Here is a 17,847-nt window from a genome sequence, read left to right as displayed (position 1 = left end):
GTAGTTACTAATCACATCAACTGTATATATTCGGGGAGAACAGTAAATAAGAGGCTGAAAAGATGTCAGTTATCTAACTTTTCAGTACTGAGGAGAATGAGGACTTTAAGACAAAGCTGTAAAAAGGAAATGCAGGCAGGAAAGAGCCACGAGAGAAGAGGCTGGGGTGGGGGAGACTCCTGCTTTCCAACTTACAAGGTCAGGGTTTACGTTGGCCATCACCAGGAAGATCCCTGCGTATTCGGAATTGCTGATCCACATCTTTGATCCATTGATGATGTAATAGTTTCCCTTTTTATCAGCTCTAGTCTTCAAAGCAAATAAATCACTACCGGCTCCAGCCTCTGAAAGACAGATACTTCCAACCTACATATGCAAGCAGAAAAATTCCAAGTTATTAACTGTGTCTGTACTGTGCATAACAAATACTTTAGTAAAATAAACAAGTGTCATTTAAAGCTTTAGCCACTTTTAAAAGCCTGTACTTATCAGAATCATAATTGTATTTCCAAAGCGTTACTTTCTAATATATACCCTACTACTTGTCCAAGATTTAAAGATATAAGTGCACAGATTCAATGTTAAATTTAATTAAATTCGTTCTAATAATTGCAGTTTTCTAGACATCTCACTGTAAATGAAACCACCAACCAAAGTATGAAGGAAATAGAACTGGGGCCAAAAGAAAAAAAAAAAAAAGTTTTTTCGTCTACTGATTATTCTCTGAATTTCCAAACAGAAATAAGAGGCAGAGTACACTGAACGGTACCGTGCTGTCAACATTGCAGAGTCAACATTGTAGCTGGAGGTGTCCCAAGTTTAATAGAGATCAGATTCATTTAAACAACTCCTATGGACTCACTTGTTCTGTCGCAAGCTTGGTCAAATAGGTAGCCTTTTGTTCTTCTGTTCCATATTTTCTAAACAGATTGTTAATTACTGTGTTCTGGATGTCACATACCAAGGCCACAGATGCATCGACTTTGGCTAATTCCTCTATCGCTAGGATAGAGGAAAAAAAGGAAGCTCCTGTTCCTCCATATTTTGTTTCAACTTCAATACCCATCAACTGAAAGGAAAAACAAGGAAACAGATTAAGAAAGCTATTTTCTTTCTTTCTTTTTTTTTTTTTTAAGATTTTATTTATTTATTTGACAGAGAGAGAGAGAGCACTAACAGGGAGAGCAGCAGAGGGAGAGGAAGCAGCGGACTCCCCACTGAGCAGGAAGCCAGATGTGGGACTTGATTTCAGGACCCTGGGATCATGACCTGAGCCAAAGGCAGACACTTTACCCACTGAGCCACCCAGATGCTCCAAGACAGCTAATTTTCATATGGGAAAATTTCTCGCAAGAACAAGTTCAAATTAAATTTTAACTACATAAATTCCTAATTTTAAAACTCTGTATGTAGGGGTGCCTGGGTGGCTCAGTGGGTTAAAGCCTCTGCCTTGTCTCAGGTCATGATCCCAGGATCCTGGGATCAAGCCCCACATCAGGTTCTCTGCTCAGCGGGGAGCCTGTTTCCCCCTCTCTCTGCCTGCCTCTCTGCCTACTTGTGATCTCTGTCTGTCAAATCAATAAATAAAAACTTTAAAAAAAAAGTCTATTTGTACATTTTATTTTAATTTGGTATGGCTTTTGTACTATCTTGTAAGTAACAAAAACTAGAGTGGAAGCTGTACCTCTCTGAAAAGGAAGTGGTTATAAGCTAGAATTGCCATTGGTTTCCTTGTGGTATCTGAAACACAAGAATCTGTAAAATGCTTTGAAGGATGATGGAGGGGAAGAAGGAGAAAGTGCCTCGGGCAGCAAGGGCCTGGAGGCAGGCAGTGCGGCACAATCCCTTCTAGACAGGCTCCTTGCCTTGACTCCTTCAGCCAAGCTGGTAACTGAAGGATCGCTCCTTCTGGGACATTCTAGGTGGTTAGCAGACATCTGGTGGCGTTTCCCCAAACCCCCACAGACAAGGTGGAAGGGGCCTGGTGAACAGGACCAGATGCCGGCCAAGCTTTCCAAGGACTGTCTGTATTCAGCAGCTACTCCTAAGTCTGGACCGTGAAACTCCCGCAGTTCTGTTTTTCTCAGAAAGTCCCCATTTCAGAAGAAGCATGTGTGTACGTGTAATTCATGCCCCAAAGCTGTGCACAGATAAAAGGATAATGCAGCTTTCTATTCTGCCCAGCCGCTTCTGGAACCACAGCGAGCTACTGTCTGGGTCCCAGCAGTCAGGGTCAGCAGAGGGGGAGGCCGGGGTGAGATCCAGGAATGATGTTCTACGAGGAAGCACCGAAGGAAGAGGGCACGGCGGCAGTCCAAAGCTGCCATCATCAGGATGGCGAAGAGCTGTCGCCACACTGCCTCTCCCAAAAAGTCACCGGTTTTCCCTCCGTGGGAAAGACCGTGTTTGTCGGTGACTGCTACAGCAGGGGACCGCACAGGGACAGGAAGAGGCTCAGAAGAGCTGGTGTGGGGGGGCGCCTGGGTGGCTCAGTGGGTTAAGCCGCTGCCTTCGGCTCAGGTCATGATCTCAGGGTCCTGGGATCGAGTCCCGCATCGGGCTCTCTGCTCAGCGGGGAGCCTGCTTCCCTTCCTCTCTCTCTGCCTGCCTCTCTGCCTACTTGTGATCTCTGTTAAATAAATAAATAAAATCTTAAAAAAAAAAAAAGAAGAGCTGGTGTGGGAGGTGCCACCAAGTAGACTCTGCAGGTGGTGCAACCCCTAAGCCAGGGCAGCTCGTGAGCTTCAGAGCACCCCGCCCGCAGGAAGCCCCCCCATCAACAGAGTGAGGTTCAGCGCGCAGAACCCTAAGCCTTCTCAGAGCGGCCCAAGGGCTCTGCCAACGCTGAAGATGAAGCCGGCCCGAGAAGCGGGACCCCCAGATGCCACCGACCCCGGGGCTCCATTCAAGACGCCACATTCCCAAGCGTTTCATTGCCTAAGAAAAGGTAGAAAAATCACGACTAGGCAGGATATCACAAAGCCGGTCTCTTCAAAACAGGACGAAGCAAAAACTATTCCCGTTGGGTGAAAAAGGCGGTATTTTTGCAGCAGGATGACAGACTAAATTTTAGCCCATGGCTCCAAAGAGGAACTACCCGTCCTGGGATATCCCATATTCACAATGAAAGGGAAACGTCACTCGACATCACTCGCTACGGAGAGGGAGAGATGATGAGCAAGGGCAGTGATTCTGAAAACGTTCCCCTTCAGCCGCCATGCGGATAACCCGCCGCTGGGGTGCTCTACTGTCACCCGTGGCGACTACTGGGCTTCTAGTCAAGGGCTCTGGGACTTAGGGCGCTGGAAGCCGGGGTCCCTGGTTGGTGCGGAATTCAGAGGTCGCCTCCGCATCTAGGTTTGTGGGGTGCAGAGGAACTTGGGTGGGATACAGGGTCTACTGTGAAGTCTCACTAAAATCCTCTTCTTAATCCTGGTGGTTGTTGAGGGGGGCAACCCCATGTTGGGGGGCAGTCCTGTACACTGAGCAGGACCCCGACCTCTACCCACCCCAGGTGCCAGCATCACCCCCAGTTGTGAACACCAAAAATGTCTCCAGAGACTGCCAGATGTCTCTTGGGGGAAAAAAACAGCCTCCGGTTGGGAACCATAGGTGTAAAGAAATCACTCTCTCTTGCTTCCAAGCCCTTTTCTTAAAAAGCACAGTATTTCTAACTCAAAACGCTAAGTCAATTTAAAAGAAACTTTGAGCCAGGATTTCAAACTAAAAGAGAACACAGAGGGGCACCCAGGTGGCTCAGTCGGTGGAGCGTCTGCCTTCCAGGATCTCGGGGTCCTGGGATCGAGCCCCGCGTCGGGCTCCCTGCTCAGTGGAGAGCCTGCTTCTCCCTCTCCCTCTGCCCCTCCCCACTGCTCATGTTCTGTCTCTCAAAAATAAAAAATGAAAATCTTTAAAAGAGAACACAGATAATTTTGACTAGGAAATGAAGAGTTCATTAAGTCGTCCTGACAGTTCCTGCATTTAGTCACATGCATACATTTTAATGCTGGACAGTACTTATAGGAAAGTTTGAAATGGGAAGAATTATAAAGTATATACCCCTTGTTGAAACAGTCCTTGTATTATCGATATGTCCATTTTTGAATTCTCATCCATGGTTGAAACCAGAGGAGCAACCCGTTCCTGGGCAAATTTTTTAACTGTAGGGGGAAAAATACTGTTAAGTCTTTACTCTTTTAATAGGATAGGTTTTACTTTTTTCAAAAAAAAAAAAATTTTTTTTTTAAATTAATGTGAAAAAATTCCATTTACAAACTGAGGTGAGCACACCCCCTAGGCCCGTCATGGGATTTCACACCAGACCCAGCTGGTGACCAGAGGGACCCGGAGGGCACACCGGGCCGGGTACTCACCAGCATCCTTTATCATCATCTCCTCATCTGTAAACATCTGCAGCGGAGCACAGAACAGCCCCGGGTTTATTGTACTGAGGAGAGCTTCTGACTGGGAAGACTTCAGGACATGGGGTGGAGTTTTCCAAGAAGACAGGCAAGTTGGGAAGTTTCTTCTTAGCTGTGGGAACAGTCCCATGGAACAGGGGACACACACACACCAGAAGTAAAGAGAAGTAGGTGAACATGGGTTTCTTCGGAATTAACTTTATAACCCCTTCTTACCTCTTGTGTCACCAAAAAAGAGGAGCGGAAGCTGGCACATTTTAAAATTCACTGTCTTGTGAACAAAAACACAATTCCTTTTTAACATTACATTCTTTATCCAAGCAATAAGCTCTTCTAACTCAACAAATTTCCCAGAGCATTACCTTTTACCCTCAAGCAAACAGAACTTTTGGGGGGGGGATGGGTGAGCCCGGTGGCGGGTATGAGGAGGGCACGGACTGCACAGAGCACTGGCTGTTACACACAAACAATGAATCTTGGAACACTGTTTCAAGAACTAATGATGTACACTATGGTGACCAACACAACAAATAAAAATTAATTAAAAAAAAAGAAAACAAAACTTTCTAGGTGGAACTCTTTCTTTCTTTAAAGATTTATTTATTTATTGGGGGGGGCAGAGTGAGAGAAAGAATCTTCAGCAGACTCTGTACTGAGCACGGAGCCCCACCTGGGGCTCGATCCCCCAACCCTGAGACCATGACCTGAGTCGAAATCATGAGTCAGAGGCTCAAATGACTGTGCCACGCAGGTGCCCCAGAACTCCTTCTCAAAATGTCCCATTTCATGGACTTCTTTGGAGGGGAACCCGAATGTAATAACAGTATGGGGGGGGACCATGGCAAAGAGCGTCATCAAGTGGCGCGGGAACAGGTGAGGGCGTGGGAGCTGTCCTGACCTGTCCAGGGTGGCTGCAGGCACCAGGGCTCTCCTGGTTCTCCTGACTAATTCTGTGTTTCAGCTTCTCATCAGTAAGAGATGGTACAGCATCGGGGTTAAGGAAACAGGCTCTGCGGGCTGAAAGAACTAGTTTCCAATCTGGCATCTGGTATTTAGCAGCCAAGTGAACTGGGGCCAATGATTTCAACCTCAGGTAAAACCTCTCTGTCTGTTTCTTACCCTGAAACGTGTAGACCATCATCTTGAGTTTTGTGAGGACTAATGCGGTAACCCATGCCATGAAGGGTTTGGTAAGGCATCGGCTGGCTGTACAGCAAGAGCTTGGCAGATGGTCATGACTTCCTACTGGGACCTGGGAGAACACGGGGTGGCAGTCCTAATGGAGGCGGTCCCAGCCGCCGCCGCAGAGTCAAACTGGAAAGGGAACTCTTCCAGCCATGGGCGTGTCCCCTGCTGCTACGTCCCTGATGCTTCAAACCTGCCAACTGCTGTTCAAACAATGGATTTACTCCCATTTCGTTGAAAAAAGAAACCATCCCATTTGAAATGCTTGCTGTATTCTTCCAATTTTATTTTGTAGAATTTTATTACAGGGGAAACAAACAAGTTATTAGTCTTTGTAGGTTCACTAAAAACAGGCTAAGTGAAAGACGCCGGCTACCAAAGATAACATGTTATAGAATCCTATCTATATAAATTTTCGGAAAAGACTAAGCCACAGAGATAGAAACTATAGCGGTTGCCTGATGCTGGTGTGGGGGGTGGGGGAGACGGTTCTACAATTCCGTAAATGAACAGCAAAGCATTTCATTATACACTTTAAAAGAATGAATTTTACGGTATGTAAATTATACTTCAATAAAGCTGCTGGGAAAAAAAAAAGAATTAATGTTTTCCTTTCATTCAACAAGATTTAAAAACAAACATTCTGGGCATCTGACAATTGCCTGAGAGCACAGGATACCAGGGGGAATTCTATAAGGCTCGTGGAACAGGGAACAGGCAAGAGTAAAGCCAAGTTTTGCAGGATTAAAACCATACATGGTGTTAAAAAAAGAAAAAAAAAAAGCAAATATAACAGTATACTGCAATATATTTTTTCTCAATAGTTTTGCTTACACATGGAAACACTTATTGATAAAAACAAAACAAAAGAAAACATGAGTCACTATGTTTGAAACTGCTGTTGATCTTTACCACACTTGGTTTTGTGGTTAATGTGCCCAGGAGTCTGTGTACTCTGCTCCAGATTCAGAAGCGAAAACAAATATTGGCCAGTTAGAAGAAAAATGTATGTCTCTCAATTTTGTAATTAATTTTGTTTTGTTTGCAGAAGTAGGAGGCAGATAGTTCAGGGCAAAGTTGTATGGAACATTTTCACCTTGTTAAGACACCTGGTTAGGCAAGGAACACTTTGGACCAGAAGGAAGGAAGGTAGTAATGTCTTCTCCCCGACGAAACAGATGGAAGAACCATGGCTAAGGAGGACGGAGGCAAGAAATGGAGGTGCACAGGGGCTTTAGGACTTTAGGAGGTGAGCAGTGGTGCTAAGAAGCATCAGGACAGAATGTGATCAGTACGGAAGGCACCAAGGACAGATGGGCCTGGGCGACGGGATTACCAAGAAGGAGGCGGTGGGTGGGCGAGTCCTGCATGGGGCCCTCCACAGACTTAGGAATTCGTGAGACAAGGAGCCAACTAATCTCCTCCACAAAACGATCAGGAAACTAGCTGGTTACATCTGAAAACTCCAACACGTTGCCCTCCATTCTTCTTTCTAGGGGAGATTATTTACTTCACGAGACTCCCCTACAGAGTTCGTCTCTCTGAGTCAACCTATCACCTTTGTACTGAGTTTCACAGAAAGCCCACCACGGAGAAACCCGAGAAGCCAGCAGGTATGATGATAATACCCAGCTGTTCCTGCTTGACACCGCTGTGACCCGCTGAGTCTAAAAATTGCTAAAAAAAACCTGCTACTTAGTCTAAAAATTGTGTATGACTGTTGGACACATAACAATTACTTTATTTTATTTCTTTTAAAGATTCTCTGTATTCATTTAGAAAGAGGGAGAGAGAGGCAGAGAGAAGGCCAAGCAGACTCCATGCTGAGTGTAGAGCCTGAGACAGGACTCGATCTCACAACCCTGAGATCATGACCCAAGCCGAAATCAAGAGCTGGATGCTTAACCGACTGAGCCACCCAGGTGCCCTGACACATAAGAATTATTTTAGACTCAGGAGACCACAGAGGTGAATGTGCTTTACAAAGTGGGTAGTGGCGTAGGGAGGCAGGGTGAGCTTACATATAACACAACGGCTATACCCTAAGCAGATGGGATCCCTTTTAACCAAATGTTACAACTGAACGTTATGTCTTATCCTTTCGGGCAGAAAAAAAAAAAAAAAAATGTTCCTTTTAGTAGGACAGTCTTTAATAAAGGAAACATTTCCCTGCCTTGCCTTTAAACCCACAGTCCGAGGTTTCGATGATGATTTTCAACCGTCCCTGCCCCTTGGTGTTGACCTCAGCCTCTGCAGCGCTGGGATCCACTCCATCAAAATGATTTTCCACAGTTATAACCCTTTGCACCACATCATCACATTTTTTTGTATAGAGCAGCAATCGCTACTTGAGTGGAATCCTAGTTATTTATGCCTTGCCAAGTACTTCTTGTAGCTCGAGTCTGATCTGTTTCTGACTCAATGGACCAGAGTTCTGCTGCCCTTACGAGTACTGATGATCAAACCTGGGGTCTACGAACTCCAGGTTCACAGTGAACTCCAGTGAAGCCTGTGAACTTGGGTGGGGGAAATTATATCTTTATTTCACTAACCTCTAACCTAAGTCAAACATTTCCTTCAGTCGTGAAACGGAGGCCCCAAGTTACATGTTGTCTGCGACTGTCACGGAGAGAAATTACAGGTATTTTTATATCAAATAACAGCTGGTGCACAGATCTTGAGGCACCTCCCGACTTCAAACCTGCTGACCTGTTACCAGATCTTATTAAAGAAACACTTATTACTATTATCACAATTAAAAACATTTTTACGGCTTTTTATAACTGGGTTCCTTTGTAATCCTGCATAGTTTATGCCTTTTAAAACGTTTTAAGAAAGGGTCTGTTAAACTTTACTATATTGCTGGATACCTTTCCTCCACAGCACACGAAACGGTAAAGAACCCCGGACTGCTGAATGTTCTGGTAGATTTTTTGCTAAACTCATTAAGCTTAGCTGTTGGGAGTCATAACCCTTCTCCATTATGTCCCAGCATAATGGAATATCCTTCCAAACATCCTTTGAGTGCCTTAAGTCTACAGGCTTTTATGATGCCCGAAAGGTAAAACAGGACACAGGAGAGAAGTTTGCTGACCTGCAAAGTCCCTCTTAGACTTTTCCAAAGGAAATGTTCTGATAGAACACAGAGGGCTCCACCTTAAATGCCTATACTCAGGGGTTCCTACCAGATGTGCCCTCCTGGGTCTCTCTTCTGCATGTGTGCACTAAGGTGTGCTCTTTCCCCCCTTTGATTCCATCCCAGCACTCCAGAGTTCACGTTATCTTGTCTTCTTTTCTTACTAGTAACTTTTTTTTAAAGTTTTTTTTAAAGATTTTATTTATTTTATTTATTTGACAGACAGAGATCACAAGCAGGCAGAGAGGCAGGCAGAGAGAGAGGAGGAAGCAGGCTCCCCGCTGAGCAAGGAGCCCGATGTGGGATTCCATCCCAGGACCCTGGGATCACAACCTAAGCTGAAGGCAGACGCTTCACCGACTGAGCGCCCCAGGCGCCCCCTCACTGGTAACTTTCTGGTGGTGAGAAGCTTGGCTCTCACGATCTAGGATGACTTCCCTGTGCGAAGCTAGGGCACACGTACAGCCATCTCAGCAGTGCTACCCGTGCCGCTCTGAGAACAGATGTACCTGTCACGGTGCGGCGCTCATGTACAGCTCTTTTCATCTGTGGCCTTGGGGTACCCGTCAAAACACTGTTTCTGTACCTTCTTCCTTCCCTACCCCCTTTGTGGGGTGATGTGTCTCCTGTGATAATTGTGGGACCAACTGTAATGTGTGGGGTTTCCTCTCTCTCCTGCACCAACAATCTATTCTCCCACACCCGCCGGGTGTCCTTCCATTCAACCCAATTCCGACTCTATCTACCTAGAGATGGCATCGGGTCCCACAGGTCAAGGGGCTCCTGGTCCACTTCACAGCGCAGTGGCAAGCCCAGGCTGCCCCCCATGCTTCAGACCCACGGGCTACAAGACTACAGGTTCCTACCACCTGCTCCTCGGGGGTAGTCTTGTTCAGTCTACTAGAGAAGCTCACAGAACGGAGATTATTTGCTGGATTACTGGTTTATTATCAAAGGATAGACCTCAGGAACAGCCAGCGAAGAGAGGCACAGGGCCAGGTTGGGGGAAAGGGAGTGGAGCTTCCATACCGTCTGCTCGGGCACCCCTCTCTCAGCATCTCCCTGTGGGTGTTTATGGAGGCCAGATTGATTACATCACTGGCTGGCGGCAAGGAATTCAACAGTTAGCTCCTCTTCCTTCCCAGGAGGCTGGAGGGTCAAACTGAAAGGTCCTCTGATCATGAGGTTGGCCGCCCGCACCCTGCCCCCACCCTTGGTTGCAGTCCAGAGGTCACCTCATTAGCATAAACCCAAGTGACTGGAAGGGGGTACCCAAGGGCACAACACAGTACAATGAGTACAACAAGGTACCCATTTCACCTTCAAGGTTCTCAGAGGACTTCAGGAACTGCAAACAAGAGACCAAATGTTTTGGGGCACCTGGGTGGCTCAGTCCGTGAAGCAGCTGCCTTCAGCTTGGGTGATGATCCTGGGGTCCTGGGATAGAGCCCCAGGTAGGGCTCCCTGCTCAGCGGGGAACCTGCTTCTCCCTCTTCCTCTGCCGTCCCTTCCTGTTTTGCCCACCCCCCCAAAGAAAGAAATCTTAAAAAAAAAAAAAAAAAAAAGGAGACCAAATATTTTAACAAAAGATGCTCTCTGCTCTGATTGCCCAGAAAACTCCCAAGGTTTGGGGAGCTGTGAGCCGAGAACCCTGAAGAAGACCCAGTATATATTTATTACAAATCTCAGTATCACAACTGGAAAGCAGTTAAGAGTCATCAGCCATAGCGGCTTTCCATCTCCCCCTTATATCTGGTTTGATTTTACTTTTATACATAAAATAAAATAGATTCTTTGTGGCATAGGCTTTAAAGGGCTTTGACAAAGGCACAGAGCTGTGTGCCCACCTCCTCCGCTCACACCACCCAGCACTTCCATGGCTCCCAGATTCCTGGCGCTGTCCCTCTGCCATCAACTTCTCCCCAAGTCTGTCTCCTGCACTTCCGATCATGACTCTAGCCATGACCACATACGGGACATGGTCAGGAGACACAGACACGTGGCCTCATTCAACTATAAATTCTTCGTCACTGACCTCCACTTACACCCTTTCCCATTCTCTAAAATGATTACAGGATCTCAAACCCCCCAAAGCTTCACCCCTTACTGTCAGCCAATGACTCACCTTCTATGGCAAACATAAATGCCAACAAATGGGAATGACCTCAGCTTGCTGCCACCAAACCCACTTGGTGTCCTCATCCTTCTCCGCTCCTGGGACAATATAAATGACGTCCCTCCTCTTAAGAAAGGCCTGTGCTCGGACGCCTGGGGGACTCAGGTGGTTGAGCGTCTGCCTTGGGCTCAGATCATGATCTTGGGTACCTGGGATCGAGTCCTACTGGGGACTCCCTGCTCAGTGGGGAGCCTGCTTCCTCCCTCTCTCTTCCTCTCTCAAATAAATAAAATCTTAAAAAAAAAAAAAAAAAAAGGCCCGTCCCTCTGGCTCCCTACGTGTCCCACCCCCTCACCTCTGCAGGGCCCTCAGCCCTCCCCTTGGTCCGCTCACATTCTCAGCGTGTTCATCCTCCTCCCGACTGTCCTCCACCTCGGGTACCGCCCTCCCTCTCCGCCCCTGCAGAGCAGACGCTGCTGAAGCCGCGCCTTCCTCGCCCTCCGGGCCTCCTGATCGCCCCGGCCAGTGACCAGCCCCCTCCCCGCAGCTCTCCGTGCTTTTCCGGCTCCGGCCCGCTTGCTCTCTACAGACGGAGTTCAGGCACCTCCTCCTCCTTCCAAATGCTCTCTCCTCCTTTTCGTCCCGTTCTCTCCTCCCAGTCTTGGTCTCCTGCTCTAGCTTTGCCCCCACCACCTGACCCTCGAGTGCTGAGGATGTTTGACAAAGACGCTCGCCCTAAGCCAAATGGGAGTCAGCTCCTGAGTCTCTCTAACTAGGCCCTGATCTTAGTTAGGCACTGTCCTCGGGCACTGCCCTTGGGCTGCTTCGTTCAGTTCTGTCGAGAAACCTGCTGGGTCAGCTTCATGAAAACACCAGCCCTCGGTATCGCGGGGTCTGCCTCCAGCAAGAATCCTGGTGAGTGTGAATGAATCTAGCAAGTGCTGGTGAGGGAGACTTTTTTCTACTCTTCAGGGTCCTTCTGGCTGGCTGAAGACTCCAGTTGAGAAGAGACAGATTAACAGGAGAAAATCAAACTGAATGGCACAAGCACAGGCAGTCCACAGAGACATGGCAACTGCGAAGACAGGCGACCTGGTGTTTCTGTGAGCCAAGGAGGGGCAGACAGCCGGGGTATGAAGTGGAGAAGACCATTCGCAGGAAGGAGGAAGAAGATGTTTGGAAAACAAAAGATAGCCTGTTTTCTTTCTTTCTTTCTGGTGAGCTCTACACCCAATGTAGGACCCCAAGACCAAGAGTCACATGCTCTACTGACTTAGCCAGCCAGGCACCCCACAGGTTACTCTACTATGTACTCTTGACAGCTCTCTTCTGGTACAAGCAGGCAGGTGAGGGGGAGGTAGAGAGCTTTTCCTGAACCTGCTGGGTTTTGGTTGCTTTTAACTCATAATAATGTTCATGCCAAGGTGGTCCATGTTCAGATGGCCTGCCCCCAGCCTCGCCCTCAACCCCCCCCCCCCAAGAATCTCGCTTAACCCTGTCGTTCCTTCTTAGTGATTTTCTACCCCCTGACTTGTTGGCTAGAAATCTCCATTTGTCCTTGTTGTACTTTGGTACTGAGCTTGATCTCGCCTCCCTACTGCAAAAATCCCATGCAGAAGCCCCTTCTTGAATCAAGTCTTCCTTATCGTCTTTAACACAGGTCATGAATAATTTTTCTTTAAGTGGGAAGAAACTCTCCTGCTCTGCGGGTTGAGTGTAAAAACAGGTCTAATCACTACTTAAGTGACAGTCCAGACCAAGGCCCAGCAATTCCCCTTTCGTTCATACGCATGAGTACACGCTTGCAAACAATGCAGTGAAATTTACAAAGGTGACAAATTAAAAATCCAATTTCTGTCAACAAAGGAATGCGTAAGTTGTATACGCATTCTGAAGAGGAGAAGAATTTGCCACGGCAAAAATGTGTCTGCTTGACAGAAGGATTTTCTCGAGCTGGTTATTTTTAAGAAACAGCAGGGCAGCTCTGGAAACTGAGAACACGTCAGTCACACTTCTGCGGGAGGTGTTACTGCTCTACGTGTGTAAGAGAGATCTCCCTGTGTAAGCACGTCTTCCTCTCTGTGCCAGAACAGGTGACCAGATCCCTAGAAAAGGCAAGGACATAAACCTGCATAACCACCCCACCCTTATTTACTGTGCTTTTCCTGGCAATCTCCCATAACTGTGCCTCCCTTCCTAGCCCTCACTCCACCGTTTGTATTTAGCTGGTAACAGTATTTAAGGGGATGGTGGCTTGGGCCATTTCAGAATCACTCCGTTTTCCTGGGTTTCTCCCATTTATACATAAAGGTGTACAGGTTACTAAATTTCTTTGTAATTTTCTCCCCTGTTAATCTGTCTTTTATGACAGAGGGATCTGAGCCAAGAATGTAGGAGGGTATAGTGCAGAATATTTTTTCCTCCCCTATAAGTCAACAGAATACTGTAGAGCACTTAAAGTGAACTGGGGAGCTGCATATATCAACACGGAGAAACCTTGAAAATATAATATTGAGTTAACAAAGCAATTTGCAAAAGGATTTGTTTGGGATGATAGCATTTATGGATACTTTAAAAACACACCAAATGATAGTATATATTCTTAGGGAGACACAGAGATGCAGTAAAAGTTTAAAAACATGAACAAGAAGCACACGCCACAGAGTCAGGATTATGGTTCCCTCTGCAGAAGGAGTGGAAGTAGAAGTATGGGCTTTGTGTAAAGTATTTTCTTTCCTTCCTTCCTTCCTTTGATTTTATTTACTTATTTGACCCTGAGCACAAGCAGGGGGAGCAGCAGAGGGAGAGGGGGAAGCAGCCTCTTCCCCTAGCAGAGAGCCTGATGCGGGGCTGGATCCCTGGATCCCAGGACCCCAGGACCATGACATGAGCCGAAGGCAGACGCTTAAGCGACTGAGCCACCCAAGCACCCCACGTGTTTTGCTTCTTAAATACAGAACGAAACAAAACAAAAAACCCCAAAACTGTAGCAAAGGTAGGTTGCCAGTTATACTGTTCCCTGCATTTTTTTGTATATTAGAAATATTTTCTAAGAATATTTAATGTTTTGCCTTTCTAAAAGTATGTGTCATTGCCCAAATCATGTCTGCTCTGGATTTCCGAAGTGGCCTTTAAAATGCCAGGTATAGGTTTTAGATAGGTGCTCAGCATCACACCGCGGAACAACTTTATGGATTTCTTAAGAACCTAACTGTCAAAAACAGTTACACGTAATTAAACTAAAAAAATGGTTTATTCTGGGAATGTTTACCAACTCTATTAAGATCTTGGAAACAAGTATGTTTAAATCAGGGGTTGCCACTCTTGGTAACTTGGGGCAGCTTCCAGCAAAAGAGAGAGCGTACAGCCCTACCAACTAAGACCCTGATTTAAGAGACCCAAAATGAAGCCTGGGTTTCTGTATTTCTAAAAAGCTTCCCTGGATGATTCTGAGACATAGCCTGGGCTGGACCCTGGCTTACATGCATGACTTGGAGAGTAAAAACTCAACCCCTCTTGCAGCTAACTTTCAAAAGCTCAACCATTTCCTTGTCTGTAGTCATGACTCATGAGTGTGCCTCCCTGCTTCCCCCTCCCCTCCCCACTCTTCCCCCAAAGTGTCTGGCTTTAAAATTTCTTTGTGTTAAACAAGTAACGAGGTTCAAAAAAACTGTGCCGATCCCAAAGCTGTTGTGCCATCCCGATCCGGCCCACTTCTCAACTTCCCGCACAGGTGACCACTTTGATTAGCTTATTACCTTTGTCACATTCTTTATATACAAATCTAAGCAAACAGAAATACATTTCCTTATTTTCCTCCTTGTCCTCTGTGAAAGGAAGCACACTCTGCATCCTCTCCTGGGGTATACCTCCTATTCTGGAGATGCTTCCACCTTAGGACCTAGAGAATATTTTCAGTCCCCTTTTTTCATAGTTGTAAAACAATCCATTGCGTACAAGAGCACTTTTGTTTTTTTAAAATCAGGACTGCTTTTGGGGGCCAAAAAAACTAATCAAAGAGCAGGGATGGGAACGGTGCAACCAGAATTTCTTTATGAATAAATTTTTTTTTTTTTAAAGAGCTGGACTTTTTTTAAGATTTTATTTTTATTTCTTTGACACAGAGAGAGAGAGATTAAGAGAGAGATCACAGGTAGGCAGAGAGGCAGGCAGAGAGAGCGTGAGAAGCAGGCTCCCCGCTGAGCAGAGAGCCCGATGTGGGGCTCGATCCCAGGACCCTGAGACCATGACCTGAGCCAAAGGCAGAGGCTTTTACCCACTGAGCCACCCAGATGCCCCTATAAATAATTTCTTTATAAATAATTTCATTATAGGGCAGCTGGGTGGCTCAGTGGATTAAGCCTCTGCCTTCGGCTCAGGTCATGATCTCAGGGTCCTGAAATCGAGCCCCGCGTTGGGCTCTCTGCTCAGCAGGGAGCCTGCTTCCCCCTCTCCCTCTCTGCCTGCCTCTCTGCCTGCTTGTGATCTCTCTCTCTCTCTGTCAAATAAATAAACAAAACATTTTAAAAAAATAATTTCATTATAAATAATGCTGCAACAAGGGGGGCCTCCGTGTCACTGTGTCAGTGTATGTCTCAGTTGTGGACAAGGTTACACAAATCTAAAGGCAACAGAACACGGCAGATCTATACACACCTAATTAGAGTATGTGTGTATACTTATACACACATAGTACATTTCTTGGAAAGAAAACTTTTCCTTTACCTACAGGAAGGGTGGGCGGGGTGGGTGGGAGGGGGCAGCTGGGCACTGACAAGAAACAGATTAACAGGAGAAAAGATTGTTTCTTCATCTACAATCTGTTTTCCAGAGGCTTCAGTTTAGACAGCGTTCCTCGCGACTGCTCAGATGCTTTTCAAGTTCACAATAATAATTTCTGCACCACTTAGGTGGGCTAATTCCTTCAGCCTGTGATACTCATTTCCGGTTCTGGTAACTGCTGTGAAAAGGTAACCACGGGTGGCAGAAGGGTGCTGATCCCATCTGATCTGATTGATGGTGGGTGGATCTCTCCTTCCAATTGATGTGACTTCCTGGCACCTCATTACGAATTTCAAAATAAGCTTCTGAGAATTCAAAGAACTGCGTCAGTGAGAGACCTCTGACCTGTATGATTTCACTCCCTGGGAACTCTGCCTGTGGCACACACTGGAAGTGGGAATTCTATTTAAAAATTTTTTTTTTTTAAGATTTTATTTATTTATCAGAGAGAGAGAGGGGGAGAGAGCGAGCACAGGCAGACAGAATAGCAGGCAGAGGCAGAGGGAGAAGCAGGCTCCCCGCCGAGCAAGGAGCCTGATATGGGACTCGATCCCAAGACGCTGGGATCATGACCTGAGCCGAAGGCAGCTGCTTAACCAACTGAGCCACCCAGGCGTCCCTGGGAATTCTATTTTAGAGAGCATGAATGGAATTCAAAATTCGGATTAAGTGTTCCCAGGTTGTCGTTGGCAGCAGTGAAACCACACTTACTCCCACTGATTAAGTGTGAAAGGGTGCCCACTTCCCTAGGGCCTGACCAGCAGAGCACGTTGCTCAACTTTTGGACTTCTGTGTCCATCTAACAGAGGAGAACTGTATCGCAGTGTTCCCATACTGTATTTCTCCTATGAGTTTGCACATCTTTTCATGTGTTTAAGAACCATTTGTCGTTCTTTCTCTATTTACGGTTTATTCATGTCCTTTGCCCATTTTCCTATTCAGTTGTTTTTTCTTCCCTGATTTCCAGGAGTTTTTTCTTCCCTGATTTCCAGGAAATTAATTTTTTTAAACCGGTTTGCCATTTGTCTTCTGACTTCGCTTATACTTGTTTTGTGCTGTCATGCAGAAGTCTGTGATTTTTCTGTTGTCAAAATTCTTACTCTTTTTTTGGGAGATGACACCCAGCTTTTAATGAGGATAACATTCCTCACTGTAAGCTAATAAAGGGATCTGCCCTTGCTTATTTTTAGTATTTTATACATTTAATTTTCTAATTTACTAGGCATTTAACACTGGCTAATGATAACAGTTGCATGAACAGATTTCATTTTTTTTCTAAGTACTCCCCCGCTTTTATTTAGAGTGAGCTCTAGGCCCAGTGTGGGGCTGGAACCCATGATCCTGAGATCAAGAGTGGCGTGCTCCAGTGTATGAGCCAGCCAGGCACCCCCTAAGTCCTTTTTGATTTCCAAGTCCATAAAAATCATATAATGATTCTACAGCTAGATAAAGCGCTCACCCTTGGTAGATAGACCTTGATGGTATTTTTCATGTCCTTTTGCACTATTAAGAAACAAGTGTTTTTAACCGTAAATCTGAAGATCTAACTGGCTTTGCCCAACAATCATGAATGGGCAGCATCCCATCTAGCAAGCAGAGGGGAGAGCCACCGAGCTAAACAACAGAAAGGTTTTCAAGGCAGAGAAGACATTAAAAAAAGAAGAAAGCAATTTGTTATCAAGGAATGCACTGTTTAGGCAAGGCTGCCCTCCCTCCTAAGGGGAGCTGAAGGAGTCTCTCAGTACCTTTCCTAGTTGGACCAGGAAATTCCAAGTTGACCCATTAAAGGTTACATTCTTGGGGAAACAATTAAGTTAGGCGTTAACTCTTGGTCCCCCGCCTTGGGGCCCTTAACCTAAACCATACCATTTTGGGCCTCCGGTTTTCTCTTTCACAGTACTGATTCAACTTTACAGACCCAGAAAAGATAAAATAATATTTTATGATGTAATTAAATATGTATAATCCATAAAAAAAAGGATCTTTTCACCGTCAACAACCAGAATCCCTCTCCTTCTGATCCTGCTGGAAACTAAAAAACATTTTAAGAGCAAATCAACGCAGTGAGAGATGATCAGATTGGTTAAAATAAAAAAAGTCATAGTGACATTGCCAACCGATGGCAAGAATGAGGCAGAAGTAGCTCTCACACGCCATGGCCACCGGGCACAGGAGACAGGACTGCCTGGAAACCTGGCCAGCAGTTT

The 17,847-nt window shown here is 46.0% G+C and overlaps 1 protein-coding gene across 3 annotated transcripts in view; it reads right to left on the bottom strand.

The window, feature by feature from the left end:
* The window catches only part of ACADSB (acyl-CoA dehydrogenase short/branched chain), a 40,335-nt gene that overhangs the window by 12,764 nt on the left and 9,724 nt on the right, over positions 1-17,847 (bottom strand). For 2 of the 3 annotated variants that reach the window (XM_032313528.1, XM_032313527.1), the window contains exons 2-5: positions 4,374-4,533; positions 4,060-4,160; positions 863-1,069; positions 196-366 (exon numbers count right to left, since the gene is read on the bottom strand). In XM_032313528.1, coding sequence (XP_032169419.1) covers positions 196-366; positions 863-1,069; positions 4,060-4,160; positions 4,374-4,533 — 639 coding nt within the window. The remainder of the gene's footprint in view (positions 1-195; positions 367-862; positions 1,070-4,059; positions 4,161-4,373; positions 4,534-17,847) is intronic. The other variant, XM_032313529.1, reaches the window with a different exon arrangement.

The sequence above is a fragment of the Mustela erminea genome, chromosome 14, assembly GCF_009829155.1.
Source record: "Mustela erminea isolate mMusErm1 chromosome 14, mMusErm1.Pri, whole genome shotgun sequence".
NCBI lineage: Eukaryota > Metazoa > Chordata > Mammalia > Carnivora > Mustelidae > Mustela > Mustela erminea.
This window is presented reverse-complemented; position numbering and strand designations above follow the sequence as displayed.